Source organism: Choloepus didactylus, chromosome 14, assembly GCF_015220235.1.
Source record: "Choloepus didactylus isolate mChoDid1 chromosome 14, mChoDid1.pri, whole genome shotgun sequence".
NCBI lineage: Eukaryota > Metazoa > Chordata > Mammalia > Pilosa > Megalonychidae > Choloepus > Choloepus didactylus.
The window spans coordinates 98,023,658-98,038,441 of record NC_051320.1 but is presented as its reverse complement, the minus strand read 5'-3'; the positions used below and the strand labels follow the sequence as shown (position 1 = coordinate 98,038,441).

The following is a 14,784-nucleotide window of genomic DNA, read 5'->3' as shown; positions in this document are numbered from 1 at the left end:
GGGCTTGCTCACACTTAAACCTCTCCTCTCCCTGTGGAGAAGCACCTGGCTCAGCCCTCACCTGCCCGGGGCCTTGGACTCACCCACGTTCCCATTGGTAAAGATGGTGATTCCATCCCGGAGGGCCCCATCGGAGGTGCAGTCGGAGTGGAGATGGATGAGGGCTGGGAGATGTGGTCCAAACCCAGTCTACACCTAGGAAGGTGCTGGTGGGGTTCAGTCAACAAATAGATCTTGTGTGCTGTTCTAGTTTGCTAATGCTTCACTGGAGGATGGCCAATGGCGTCCAGAAGACCTCTGTTAGCTGGGAAGGCACATGGCTGGTGTCTGCTCCAAAGTTCTGGTTTCAAAATGGCTTTCTCCCAGGATGTTCCTCTCTAGCAAGCTTGCAACTCTTCAAAACATCACTCACAGCTGCACTCCGTTCAGTCTCTTTGAGTCAGCACGTTTATATGGCTCCACTGATCAAGGCCCACCCTGAATGGGTGGGGCCACGCCTCCATGGAAATATCCCATCAGTTATCATCTACAGTTGGGTGGGGCACATCTCCATGCAAACAACCTAATCCAAACATTACAACTTAATTCCCACTAGATTGCATCAAAGAATATGGCTTTTTCTGGGGGACATTTAAATACATTCAAACCAGCACATGTGCCTACTATGTGCAGGACATTCCTAAATTTAGCATGATCGGGGGAATAAAGCAGAAAAATATCCCATCCTCCTGGGCTTCCTTTCCATTGGGGGTGTCAGAGAGTGACCCACAGCCGCAGGGGCAGGGAGAGTGCACAGCACGTCAGATGTGACGTCCTCATGTCCCCTCCAGGGATGGCTCCTTATGCCTTATCACGAGTGTGGCCGACGCCGGGACCAGCTGAACATGTGAGTGGGCTCTGGGTGAAGAACGAGGGGCTCCTTCCTCCGGAGTCGATGGGAAATGTGGGGAGGGGGCAGTAGGTGGGAGGAGCAGCTGACGATTCCTACCTCCCTCCGTCACCCCATCGTGGTCGACCTGCCCCCTTTCTCGCCTCCAACCCGAGATCCACGGTCCGAGGCGGGGGCGGTGGTGAGCATCCTGCTCCCCCATCTGCCTGGGTCCTCAGTTGGTGCTGAGCTGCAGGCATGGGGGGCCAGGCTGTGCCAGAAGGACGGTGTCAGAGGATGGGACCCCCTCAGGCGCAGAGCGTTAAGGCAGCACTTGGTGCACGAGCTTGAGGCTGAGGTGCAGTGAGGGCCCTGGGAAGGCTGGGGTGGGGGACCACATCCAGCAGGGAGCACAGACTCGTGTTAGTGCAACAAGCAGCACCAGCGTCTCCCCTCCCTCCCTCCTGGAGCCCACGTGCTTGAGGGGAGGGGGCAGGGGAGAGAGGCAGACAGATGTGGGTCAGGGGTCCCTGAAGTAGGGGAGATTTGTTCAGATGATTGACCATGAGCCCCCTATGATTGAACCTCTGCACCACTCCCCTTTTGGTGACCAGTTGGTAACTGCCAGGACTACCAGCGAGGGGATGGCATGTGGGGTGGGGGCTTCAGGATGGGCAGGGGCAGGCACAGGAGACCCCAAAATCCCCCCCCACAGGAACATCATTGGAGGGGACGTTGGGAAGGAAGCCCAGGCCTCTGATCTGTCCACCTCCTCCCTCCAGGTCATGTCACCCATGGTCAGAAGGTGGATGGACCAACCGGGGGGCACCTGGTTCAGCCCCGGTCACTGCCAGCCTCACGGCCCAGGTTGGCTTCCTGTGGGTGAATGTTCTCGCCGCAGCTGTGCTGGGCCCAAAGTTCTTCACCCAGTGGAGGCCAAGGCAGAGGGTGAGGAGGACTGGAGGTGGGCACCGCTGACCTGCTGCCCGTGCTCCTCCCCCAGCACCATCTGCTCCCTCTCATAACCTGACCAGGCCACGGGGAACTTCTTTCAGCCACTGTGGTCCCCTGGCCTCAAGGTGCTGGGGGGCTACAGGCAAATTACCACCCTGGGATGGGAGCTGCAGGACTGTGCCCACCTTGAGTCAATGGAGGCCACACCAGGGGGTAAGAGGACTTCAGCAGGTGCCTGTGAGCCCGAGGGGAGGACATGGGGGCACCCAGGGAGGAGCCTCAGGGCTGGTGGGGCCAGGAGCCAAGAGGAGCCTCATTCCAGTCATCCGGTGGACCTCTGTCCATGGTCCCTCCTGGTTTGGGGCTGGTGGGTGTGGGCTTGGGTTTCTGCCAGGCTTGGGGATATTTCTGCTTGGAGAAGCCCCCCAGAGAGGCAGGCTTGTTGGGGGACACTCCTCCTCTTCCAGCTCCAGTGTCAACATTGCAAACGCCAGCTCCTGCTGCCATCCCAGCACCAGGCAGGGCAACTCCTGGAGAGGTGCAGCCAGGCCTGTGGCCACTTCTCGGGGCACCCCCACACCTGCTGCCAACGTTAGCACAGGTGAGGAGCATGAGCCAGCTGCAGGGCCAGCTACGGAGAAGGAAGCAGCACCACCCCGGCTCCAGCAGCACCATCCCCGGGGGAAGTGGTGGACGAGCTCGAGCCAGTCCAGGCCCCAGAGGAAGCTCCACTTCTCAGGTGCAGTGTGGGCAAATGGCCTGAGCTTGGAATGCGTCCTTGACATATGCAAGGGTGTGGACATTGGAACACCGAGTCCTGCCCGGATGGAGCACTGTCCGGGGCAGCACCCGCATTGTTTATGCAAGGAGCGTGCAAGTCTCGAATGGCCTGTCCCTGACTCCGTATCTTGCTAACGTCCCTATCCTGCCTTCTCCGGCCTGTTAGTAACTCCTCTACTTCCTGCGATAAAATGAAGCTAACAAATACGACGTGCAACAAGCGGAGGCGCTCTGCCAACTAGGCTCTGAGTCCCCTGCTCCCGTCTTCGCTGCAGCTGTTACTCTGTTTCCTAAGTCCTGCGTCGCCTCCCGACAACAGTGCAGCCGGGGCCGGATCACGGCAGGCGGCCTGGACAGTGAGGGGCCGACGCGCTGTGAGGCCGGACCTTCCTTCAGCTCAGGGGACCGGGCTGTGACCAGCCTCTCGAATACCGTCCTTCCTTTATGAAGCTTCTTTCACGACGTTGTGCAACAATCATCCTTATCTCAATCCAGAACATTCCATCGCCCCAAACAGAAATCCTGCCCCCGTCAAGCATTCACTCCCCCTTCTGCCCCTGGAAGCCACGATCTCCCGTCTGTCGGAATGATCCATTCTGGAGTTTTATGTCAGTGGGAGTGTGCAGACGTGGGCCTTTGGGCTTGGCTTCCTCCGTTTAGCACGCCTTTGAGCTCAGACCACATCGCACCACGTCAGTGTACCTCACACTCTTCACGGCTGAAAGACATTTCCGGATAAGGATATGCCACGTTTGGTTCATGCATTCATCTGCTGTGGGACATCTGGGTTCTTTGACAAAATACGGGCTTGCCCATTTCTGCAAAAACATTCATCAGGATTTTGTTAGATTTGCATTGAATATGTATTTTTGTTTGGGGGAATATTGACATTGTATCAATATAAAGTCTCCCAATCCATGAGCATGGGATGTCTTCCATTTATTTAGGTCTTCTTTGTTTCATCAGTGCATTGGAGTTTACACGTAACAACCCCTGGACCTCCTTACATATATAAACTCCTATTTTTTTTATTTGTTTGGATACTGTTTTCAGTGTTAGACACACCACCAGCTTCTGATAACAACGAGCTCCAAAACAACCATGGCACATGTCCACACAGAGAACCAGCTTCCGAATCAGCTCTACCAACAATGCCAGTGTAGACCCAGCTGCCTCGCATCTGTTCCAACCATAGCACCAGCCCCAAATCAAGAACAGATGGAGCACCAAGGCCTGTGCTTAGAGCAGCAAATCTCCAGCTGGTGCCACCCCCGGTTCAAATGCACAAGCCCTGCAGCTGTGACGCTAGCTCCAGAGGCAGAGCCTCCTGCGCTGCCAGTTCCCGACCTAAAGGCAGCGTCCATTCAAGTGACAAAGGCAGATCACAGGCCCGCTCCTGCACCAATCCACAGATACACTCCGTGACAGGTGTCATCAGGTGCAGTCCACTCTCGCAGCACCCTGTGAGCCAGAACCAGCTGCAGTGCCCGCTCCAGAGAGAAGGCAGCCATGGCTCCACATCCAGAGCTGCGAACATCTCCAGCACCAACTCCAGATTCCAGAGCAGCCTGAGATCAGCCTTGACACAAGCTCCCCAGGTGTGTCAGTTTTCCTGTCTGTCTGCCGTTCTCTTGGATTTTGCTCCAGCTACCCAGAGCCTGGGCATCTCACTATTCAACACCAGCTCCTGACTCTGGGAAAAGCATTCGGGGCATTTTGTAGGAGCTGCCCTTCATTTTGTAGAGTGTACATTTCATAGGACTGCCCGGAGTTGTTTTCAGAAGAAGGGATCTGAGCGTGTCCCCTCGCAGGATTCAGAGATCATAGGACAGACCCTCACCCCCCAAGTGGAGGGTCTGCCCACGAGGCCTGGGGGAGGCGCTCCAAGTTCCGCCCTGCCACAGTCTTGGGGAACACCGAGAGCACCTCCCTCCCGCACCCCTCCCTGTCTCTGTCCTGACTCCAGGAAAGCTCAGCTTTGGAGGCTCCACACACCACCAAGAGGGCAGGGCCCGGGACTCTGGCTGCTGGGGGGCTCCTGCAGGGAGCAGGGCGCTGGGAGGGGAGGGGAGGCGAGCTTGACCTTGCTCCTTGTCCAGGAGGACCCGGATGTGGAGGTTCGGGTGTTGCCCTTGGCGATGGAGGGCTGCAAGAATCACTCCTGGAAGCCTTTGACCTTCAGGGACCCTGCAGGGGACAGGAGGGCCTTGAGTGGGGACAGCTTCCTGCCACCCCACCCCAGCCGCAGGGCCCTGCCAAGCACCACCGGCTCACACTTTGTCAGTTGGGGGTCTCTGGGTTTCTCCAGGGCTTTGGGGTGGAAAAGGGAAGAACTTTGCAGATGTGGACCTTGGCCCCAAAAGGCTGAGCTCCCTGTCGGTGCCTCCCTGGAGCCTCCTTCCCTGTACTCGGCGCCACCTGTGCGTCAGACACGGGGCGGGACAGGCTGGGCTCTGGCTCACACCCCAATCTGGAGGGGTCACGCCGACGGGCAAGGGGCTCCCCAGAAGCTCCCCAGGGACAGCAGGAAGGTGCTGGGGTGGGGGTGATGGGGGAACCCACATTTAGGACAAGGCACAGACACCCCACCGGCACACACTGCCTGAGGAAGTGGCTAGAGCCCCTCCCCTCCTTGGGATCCTGCTCCTGAACCTCAGAAAAAGCCCCCTCATCAGTGAAGCTTCAGGGAGGGAAGGAGGGGCCGGTGGAGGTTTGGGTTCCGTCTGCAGCTATCTGACTGACCTGAGCCTCAGTTTCCTCGCTTGTGAGATGGGGAATAACAGCCTCTACCTCCAGGCCCTGTTTGCTATCAGGTGGGAGAATATTGGGCTCCCTGGAGTGGGAGGTTCTCAGGGGTCACTGCCTCGGTGGACTCAGTGTGTGTTTCCACCCAACCACGAGCTCCCGGAGCAGAACCTCCTCTCCCGTTCTCCCTCTTCCTCCCGGGGTCTGTGGCCTGGTGCCCACGTCCTCCCAGCCCCTTTGCTCCCCTCAGGGAGAGACGCGAAAGGCAGGCCCCAGCCCACGCCTGGAGCAGGAGAACGGCTGTGGAGTCCCCTGTACTCACCCCGAGCCAGGTCCCCTCTGGGAACGCACCCAGACGTCAGCCCAGGAGGTTGGTGCGTTCCTCGGCCCGTTTTCCAGAGGAAGGCTTGAGACTCAGGGGCTGCTGTGCTAGAAGATTCTTAATTGCTGATTCAATTTCTTTAATAGATATAAGTCTGTTCAGAATATCGATTGCTCCTTGTGTGAGCAAAAAGTAGTCTTGTTGGGAAATGGTGGATGTCTACATGCAAAAAATGGAGGTGAACCCCTACCTCACACCATATACAAAAACTAACTCAAGATGCAAGAACCTTAATATAACTGCTAAAGCTTAGAAATCTCTTAGATAAAAACAAACATTTCATGAACTTGGATTTGCCAAGTATTGTAAAATATGATACCAAAAGAACAAGTAACAAAATAAAAATAGACAAAATGGGCTTCATGAAATTCAAAAACTTTTGTGCATCAAAGAACATTCTCAAGAAAGTGAAAAGACAACTTACGGAATGGGTGAAATGTATCTGATATTTGATTTATTCAGAATATATAAAAGACTAATAAAAGTCACCAACAAAGGTACATATCACCACAGAAAAAATGGGTAAAAGACTTGAAGAGACATTTCTCCAAAAAGGAGATGCAACTAGCCAATAAACACCTGAAAACATGTCCATCATAATTAGGCATTAGGGAAAAGCAAATCAAAACCACAAAGAGGAAACACTTCACAAACACTTGTGTGGCTATGATTTAAAAAAAAAATTAAAGAGAAATAAGTGTTGGTGAAGATGCAGAGAACGGGCAACCTCGTACATTATTCATGAGAATGTAAAATGGTGCAGCCACTGTGGAAAACAGCCTGGTGTTCCTCGAAAATTCATCAGAGAATGACATGTGACCCCACTATTTCACTTTTAGGATACACCCTCAAGAACTGAACACAGGGACTCAGACAGACGCTTTCCTGCCATTCATAGCCACATTATTCACAGTAGCCAAAAGGGGAGGCCCCGAGTGTCCGGCACAGTGTGGAGCAGGCGGAGAATGAAATATTACTCAGCCGTCAATAGGGCTGAGGTTGTGACCACGCTGCACGGATGGGCTGGAAATTACACTGAGGGAAAGGAGCCGGACAGCCGAGGACTAACAGTGAATAATTCCACTATTAGACCTATCTGGAAAAGGCAACTGCACAGAGAGAGATTAGAGACACCCAGGGGCTGGGGGGTAGATAAATTGGGGTGTTACTGCTCCCCTAGTCTGACATGGAGATGGACACCAGTCCTGTCCCCACGTCCCCTGAAGGACAGAGAAGAAGGTGACTGTCCCGCCCCTTCTCCCTGACAGCCTTCCCCTTCCCTACTTCCTGGTCCCAGGGTACCCCGCTCTGCACCCACAAAAGGGTCGGAGAAGCCCACTTCCGGAGCAGAGCTTCTAGAAGCCCTGGAGCTGATCACCCACCTGGTGCCCAGCAGGTTCCAGGGCCTCTGCAGGTCTCGCCGTCTCCCGGGTTCGGGGACTCGACACCCTGTTGTCCTGGAGACTCGGGCGTCAGCTCGGCCTCCAGCAGCACCTTCTGCCTCTGTCTCCACCTGGCCTGAGGCCACCAGGTGCGCACCTGCTCTGTCGCAGGGGTCTGCAGGGTGACTCCTCACTGCTGCCCTTCAACCAGCAGGGGCGACCGCAGCCCCGTCCTCGTCAGCCTGGAGGTGGACAAGGGGGACAAGTCCGAGAGCATCCAGGTGGGCAGGGGCTTCCCCTCGGTCCCTGCACGTCCTCTCCTGGAGGCGACTCTGACCAGTAGCCCGTCGGGACTCCCAGGCAGGACGCCCACCCCTGGGTCCCTCTGGAAGGCTGTGGTCCGGCAGGACAGCCTGCTGGATGGGGTCCCCCCAGTCACCCCAAACCTGCAGTGCCCCGACTCCTTCACTGGGCATCACAGCCAGTGTGATCTGGACCAGAGACACCCAGGGGCTCCCCCCACCACACTCCCCTCTCTCTAGAGCCTCCTTCACCCGGGAACCACCCAGCCCCTGCCCACCTCAGAGCCCCCTGGCACAGTGCTCTCCCCGCAGCCCCCCATCCATGCTGCTCTCACCCTCGAGGCTGGGCTCTGGCCCCCTCCTGGGGCTCTTGTGCAGAGCCCAGGTTTGGGGGTTCAAACCCCTGCTCGGCCCCATCAGAGCCCTGTGACAGGCAAATTAGTGGGGTGACTTCTCAGAGCCTCAGTGTCCTCGATGGCAAAGGGGGTGAGTGACCAACCCCCCGAGAGGGCTCAGGGACTGAAGGCGGGCAGGTGAGGGCCTGAGGGGCCTGGACTCAGGGGGGCCGTGGGACCAGGGGCCCCAGCCCAGGACGAGCCCCCGAGTGTCAGCACCGGACCAGGGAAGGACACGGAGCCGTGATCCTCAGTCCACCTTCCGGGTGGGCTCCGCTCCCCAGAGCTGGGGGCCTTTTAGGCGGCAGCCTGTGGCCCTTCGACAAAATGGGAAACAGCCCTGGCCCAGGAGGGGCACCCCGACCACAGGAACTGCCCCCCGCGGGGCTCCCCCCTTACAGCAGCTGGGACGGGCAGGGGTGGGAGGGGGCGACCACCGGCCGCCGCAGGTCCGAGAGACTCCCCCGCTGGTGGCGGGGCCAGGGCGGCCGCGGTGTGTTCCGGGGCTCCCGCGTCTCCAGCCCCCCGGGGGCCGAGGTCTGCGGCCGGGCAGCGCCTGGGGTATTCCAGGGCCCTCAGGGGGGGTGGGGGGCACAAGGAGGGGGCGGGGCGTCCCGCGACCCCGGGGGTGGCGCCGTAGGCGCACTGCGCGTGCGCGGAGAGGCGGGTCCCGTCCCCGCCCCGGCCTCGGTCCCGCGCGCCCCGAGTGCGCGCCCCGCTGTGGGCACGAGCCTGACCCCCGCGGTGTCCCCTCGGCCCTCGTTAGGGACCCTCGACGTGCACCCCCACCCGGGGCGCAGAGCCCACACCCACCTCCCGGGAAACCGAGTCCCAGAGGGGCAGGGAGAGGCGCGGGGCGCACGGGGCGGGCAGGGCCAGGAGGCCCCGGAAAATTCTGACTCGAGTCGGGGCTCCTCCCCTCTCGGGGGGTTTGCTGTGGAAATGGGAGCCCCGAAACCCTGGGGGACCCTGCCGGCTCCTGCCCAAGCGGGGCGGTTCTCTTCTTGGCATCTGCAATTGTGTTCACAGCGCGCGTGCACACGCACACACACAGGCGCGCACACGCACACACAGGCACACACGCGTGCACGCACACAGGCACACACGTGCACACACACACACACGCCCACGCACACACGCGCGCGCGCGCACACACACACACACACACACACACAGAGGCACACACAGGCACACGTACAGACGCAGCCACACGCACACACGCACACACGCAGGCACACACAGGCACAGGCACACGCACGCACACAGGCACACGCACACACAGGCACACGCAGGCACACATGCGCACACAGACATGCACACACACGCACGCGCACACAGGCACACACGCGCACGCAGGCACACGCACACACACACAGGCACACGCACGCACACACACACTAAGAGGAGCGGACAATGGAGGCGTCGCAGAGTAGGAGCCGGCACCCGGGAGGAGACCCGGGGACGGAGGACGGGGTGGAGGCAGCTCAGCCATGGGGCAGCGGCATCAGCCTCCAGACAACGTGCCCACGGCCCCAGCAGGAGGAGGGGAGACCCAGGCCGGCGGGCAGGGGGTCCCCGAGGCTCCCGGGGGTCTGACCGCCTGGGGCGTGTGAGGGCAGCCAGGGGAGGAGGGAGCTGGAGTCCTCCCCCTGCGCTCTGGGCACCGGGAGGAGGATGAGCCCCAGTGAGGAGGGAGGACACGGGAAAGGCCTCAGTTTCCACCTCCATAAATTGGGGTGCTTGGACTCGGTGGCCCCGAGGATTCCACAGGCTCAGAGAAGTGTCTTTGGTCTTGTTTTTCCACTGAGGACCCGCTGTGCTCTGAGACCCTGGGAGATGTTTTCTACTTTCTGGGGGCCCTACTGCGCACAAACAGGCCGGGGTTTGGGGGAAGGACCTGGGAGAGAGCAGAGGATGGCAGAGCACTGGACCACGAGTCTGGGGTCCAGGGACACAACAGCCCTGGTGGGGGCCTCGGGGGCCTCCCTTGGAGGTGGTCAGTGTCGTTGCCCCGGCTGGGTGAGGAGGCCGTGAGAGAGCTGGCACCCAGGGCAGGTGGAGCAAAGAGGGGTCACAGGGGAGTTTTGAGTCCCCTCCTCCATCGCCCAAGGGCCTCCAGCTCCTTTGCCCCAGGGACGGAGAGCTGCTGCCCTGACACCTCACACCAAGGTGTGGGCTGTATTGGGGTTACTTTTCCTACCTGGGGCTGCAGTGCTAGCGCCCGTCACCAGGGGGCGGCAGCCCCTGCTCCCGGCTGTGTCCTGCAGTTTTGTGGAGCCACAGGAGCCAGGGAAGCATCACTCGGGGGTCTTTCTGGCCATCCCCCTGCCTCAGACTTGCACGTCCTGTTATTAGCACCAAGCTCCAAGATCTGAGCTGGTCAGAGGCGCGTGGGGGCCGTGATGATCTTATTTGTTCACTCAGCACCTGTGCAGGTGGCAGGTTAGGCCCTGGATCCAGCGCTCAAAGCCACCGACGTGGTCCCAGCCCCCAGGAGCTCAGAGTCTGGAGGGCACAGGTAAGAGCACAGCAGACCCCTTAGAAAAGACACAGAGCAAGTGCTCCTGTGAAGACAAAGCAGGGGGCTGCCAGGGAGGGCGGGGGCCACCAGGTGGGAGGGCCGCAGAGCCTCACTGTGAGGTGACATCTCAGCCGTGAGCAGAATGACTGCGGGAGCCAGCCCTGCACAGGGGGACAGCGTGCAGAGAGAAGGCACAACTGTGCAGACGGGGGCAGAGGGGAGCGTGGCAGAGAGGAGGTGAGAAAGGCAGACGTGCGGCTGGACCAGCTCGGAGGGGGAGGGCGGGGCCTCCACACTAGGAGACGGTTCCAGCTGTCGATGAGTGTGGCACCGCATTACCCCAAAACTTAGTGTCCAACAACAACACCCCTTCATTGTCTCCCAGGTTCTGAGGCCCAGGAATGTGGGGAAGGCTTGGCTGGGGCTGCGGCCTCAAGGTCCCCCCAGGCTGGGCTGTGCCTTCCACGGCGGCTGGACTGGGGAGGATCTGCTCCTGTCCTCTCCCGGGGCTACGGCAGGACCCAGTGTGGACGGAGGCCCTGAGCTCCTTCCTGCTGCCCGGGCCCTCTGGGGGACTTGGCCATATGGGCCTCTGCATGGGACAGATCACAGTTGGCAGCTCAAGAGTGAGCAAGCAAGGAGGGGGGGGGGACAGAGAGAGAGAGAGAGAGAGAGAGAGAGAGAGAGAGAGGAGAGAACTCAAAAGACAACCATCAACATGGATTCAAAGGCTTCCTTAACTATATCTCGGAAGTGACCTTGCATCAGTCCCTTCACTTTTGCCATATTATATTACCTAGAAGCAAGTCACTTGGTCCAGTCCACACCCAAGAGGCCTGGATTCCACAGGGATGCACACCCCAGGAGGAAGGGAGCTGGGAAGGCCCTTGGAGCCGGCCCAGCACATTGGCTAAGGAGAGGCACCGGGACCTGATTCTAGATAGAATGGGGAGCCTTTGGAGGGTTGGCACCCGAGGGTGGCAAAATCTGCTTTTCTCTGAATTTCGAGCCTCTCCTGGTGTGGACTGAGAAATGAAGCCAAGGAGCGTCGTGACTTTCCCAGGACCACACCCTGAGAGCTCAGTGTTGATTTGAGTTGGGTTCCCTGCTCCTTCCCACTTCTGGCAGTGCTCCCTTCTCTAAGCTCGTGCGTTAGCTCCAGGGGACCCCAGCCCTCGAGTTTTATAGGAATTATTGCATGTGCACCTCCTCCCTGAGAAGAAGCTCGAGTTGTCCCCTGGAGCAGGAGGGAGACCTGGGAGGCCCTGAGAGGCACAATGACTTGTTCTGGGTCACAGAACTGGGGGGAGGAAGAGCGAGTCTGAGCCCAGCTGTGTCTCCCCGTGGTGTCCAGAGGTCCCGAGGCCTTGGGGAGCAGCGTGGAGGGGTGTGTGGGTGACACTGTGCAGCAACGAGACAACATGGGGGCGGAGGGTGAGCAGCCAACAGCCTAGAGGGGCATGGGGGAGTTCCCCACAGAACACGGAGTCCCAGCAAGCAGGCTCCCACGTTCTGGAGACAGCCCCCAACAGCTCGCTCAGGAACAGACGCTCAGACGAGATGTCCCGTGTTGTCTCCCTGTGTCCCGAGGCCGGAGCCACGAGAAAGCCCGTGGTGAGGGCCTCACCGCCGCTGCAGGCGCTGGCTCAGCCCTCACCTGGCAGGATCTGGCCTTTCAGCCAGAGGAAGCCAAAGGTAACCCCGGGGCCCCGGATGGGGGATGCCGGCCAGGCCCACCCGGGGATCCTGCCTGGGCAGCCCCAGCACCCCAGGGGAGGGGCAGGGGTGGGGCCAGACCCTGGGCAGGGGCAGGGGGTCAGGGTGGACCCCTGGGGTCTTGTCATGTTCCCATCCAGGGCACGGCTGGCAGGGCGGGAAGGGAGCATTGGGGTTGGCACCCACCTGCCCGGGTGTTGATCCAGAGCTGTGGAGCTGTCCCCTCCTTTCCCCCCAGCCCAACTGATGGTCTTGTCCTTACAGAGCTCCACGGACGAGACGGAGCTGGATGACGGGACTTCTACACCCCACCCCTGACCACGGGGCCAGAGGCCCACACCACCAACGGGCCAGAGCAGGATGGAGGTGAGGCGGGAGCCGAGGGGTCCACGCCCAGGTCCCAGGACAGCCGGGGGCTCCGGGACCCAGACCCTGCCCAGGCAGTCCAATAAGATCCTTCCTAGGAATATCCCTGTGGGATCCACACACCCACTCCCAGAGGGATCTGGACGCCACCCCCCAATCCCCACCAACCCAGGCTTCTCCAGGTGCGATGTTTCCTGGAATATCAGAAAAGGGACATGTGTAGAGATCCCACATCCTTCGAGTCCGTGGCAGCCTGTGTGTGTGACACTGCCTCGGTTATTCCATCTGCCTGCCCTTTCTACAGGGCTGCAGGGAACATCTCGTCCCCTAAACACCTAATGTCCCCGCCCACCCAGCCTCGACTCCGAGGGTGGGACGGTGAGGCCACAGGTGATGCATATGGAAAGTTTGAATGACTGGGGCCGGATGACTTGAAGCAGCCGAGGATCCCAAAGCAGGCGACACAGGGGCTGCCTCGTGCCCCCGCCGACCATGTGTGCGATCTGCCCTGCTAACTTGTCCCTCTGGCGTCAGCGAGACAAAATCTCGTTGTTGTTTTAATTTGCAATTGCCTCACTGAGAAATTGATCCACATTTCTGTTTGTTAAAGGCCGTACAGAATTTCTCTTCTCTGAGTAATCAACTTATGTCCTTTGACGTCCAGGGACTTTCTCCTGCCCTGGAATCTCCAGGTGTTTGCCTCGTTACAGGATCTGGGATCACTGCAGCCTCAGGTTCTCGAAAGTCCCTATAATACAAAAGAGAGAAGAGAAACTCTACGGCTCTGAAATGAAATACAGGATCCAGGGCTGGTCTCCCTGTGCACTGTTGCTAACGGGGTGGGGGTGGGGGTTCAGGAGAATTCCCTGCCTGGCAGCACAGGGGGAACATCTCACAGCCACCTGGGACGGTTCTGGGTGTGACCTGTGTCTTCCCGCAGTCACGTGCCCCCGCTAAGCCTTTCTTTTCTCCTCTCTAGAATGGGATGGTTTTGTGAGGACTCGGGATAGTGCTCTTACTATAGTCTATTTGTAAGGGAGGTGCTATTATTACTCAGGTAACAAAATAGCCTGAAGGTAGTAACATTTAAATCATTGCCCCACCATAATTTCTCCTTGTAAGACCAGACTTTCTTCTGCTAGAGACACCCATGTCCTACCTCCAACCACAGTCCCTGAGGACTTGGGATTTCCAGGTCAGAGCTCCTGCCTCGAACCTCCTGGTGGTCCTGGTGGAGCCGCTGACCGCCTGTCCCTCCTTCTCCCACCCAGTGTGAGAACGCGACACCTGGGGACGCGGAGGAGACCGGCCCAGCGCCACCTGCTCTATGGGCTCCATGTCTTGCTCTCCCACCAGCACCAGGGCAAGATCCCTAGAGCCAGAGCCCCCTCCAGCTTCGCCCGAGCTCTGGAGCTGGGTCCAGGGGCACGGGCAGCTCGAGGGTCAGCTCCAGAGCTGGAGCCCGTGAGAGGCCCACGGCCAGTCCCCGCTCCGGCACGGAGCCCTCGCCAGGGAGCCCTCGCCAGGGAGAGCACCTCCATCCCAGCCAGAGGCCGCTGCCGGGCCCAGGCCCCCCGGGAGCCCGAAGACGCTCCAGCTCCCTTGTTCCAGCCGGAGCCTGCGTTCTCTCCATCTTACTTCATCTTTTATTTTTTAGTTTTAACATACAAATGTAATTAAATTTTTTTGTTATTGATACCCTTTTGAAGTGTGCATATCAGTGTCTGGGGTACACTACCATGCTGCACAAACATCATCAGTCTTGTCCAAAACATTTCTTCACCCCAGTCAGGAACCCCTCCCCACTCGGCTGTCACTCTCCATCCTCACCTCCTCCGGAGCCCGGGGACCACGGATCTGCTTCTGTCTCATGTGTCCCTGTGCCCCCGGCCCTGTGCTGAGCATGTGGAGGGTCTTAGGCCTGGTGCAGAGTCGGGCTCGGTCAGGGAGCCGTTGTCCTCATTTCACAGACGAGGCGGTGTGGCTCAGGGAGTGTGAGGGGCTTGTGCAAAATGTCCCAGCTGGAAGGTCGGGGACCAGGGCTCAGAGCAGGGCCGGGCACCTGCAGCTGGCACCACTTACCATGCCCGGGACCCTCTGCCTTCTGCCCCTGGTAACACACTCACCCCCATGTGCCTTACCCGGTTCTGACAGGGTCCGTCCGGGAGGTGAACACGGGCTAGTTGAAGTCCAGTCATGGCCAGTACTGAGGGGGTGGCTCAGGGCGTCCCTGTGGCATCATGGATGTTGTCACCATGGTGTCCCCCACCAAGTGGGGCAGGGGGCACCCAGGAGGATGGGAAACGGGTGGGTGGAGATCTTGGCTCCCTGAGGATGAGAGAGGAGTGTGCACCGTGTGCCCAGGAGCTCACC

The 14,784-nt window shown here is 59.3% G+C and overlaps 1 protein-coding gene and 1 long non-coding RNA gene across 4 annotated transcripts; one reads left to right on the top strand and one right to left on the bottom strand.

The window, feature by feature from the left end:
* Positions 1-555: 555 nt before the first annotated feature.
* Positions 556-8,430, bottom strand: LOC119509384. The gene is made up of 4 exons (XR_005211684.1): positions 8,208-8,430; positions 7,112-7,353; positions 5,670-5,806; positions 556-4,789 (listed from the first exon to the last, which is right to left on the bottom strand). It is a non-coding gene; the product is annotated as an uncharacterized LOC119509384 (long non-coding RNA).
* A 659-nt stretch (positions 8,431-9,089) lies between these two features.
* On the top strand, positions 9,090-14,107 carry LOC119509092. 3 transcript variants are annotated; one of them, XM_037802938.1, is made up of 6 exons: positions 9,090-9,237; positions 10,164-10,326; positions 10,715-10,955; positions 11,968-12,024; positions 12,310-12,411; positions 13,683-14,107. In XM_037802938.1, exons 1-5 carry the CDS (start codon positions 9,107-9,109, stop codon positions 12,336-12,338), a joined length of 621 nt encoding a protein of 206 aa, XP_037658866.1. In that variant the 5' UTR covers positions 9,090-9,106; the 3' UTR covers positions 12,339-12,411; positions 13,683-14,107. The 3 variants fall into 3 exon arrangements, 2 of the variants coding, with proteins under 2 accessions (XP_037658866.1, XP_037658867.1); XR_005211623.1 differs by lacking the exon at positions 10,715-10,955 and having other exon boundaries at positions 9,090-9,977; positions 11,920-12,024; XM_037802939.1 differs by lacking the exon at positions 10,715-10,955 and having other exon boundaries at positions 11,920-12,024.
* Positions 14,108-14,784: the final 677 nt, after the last annotated feature.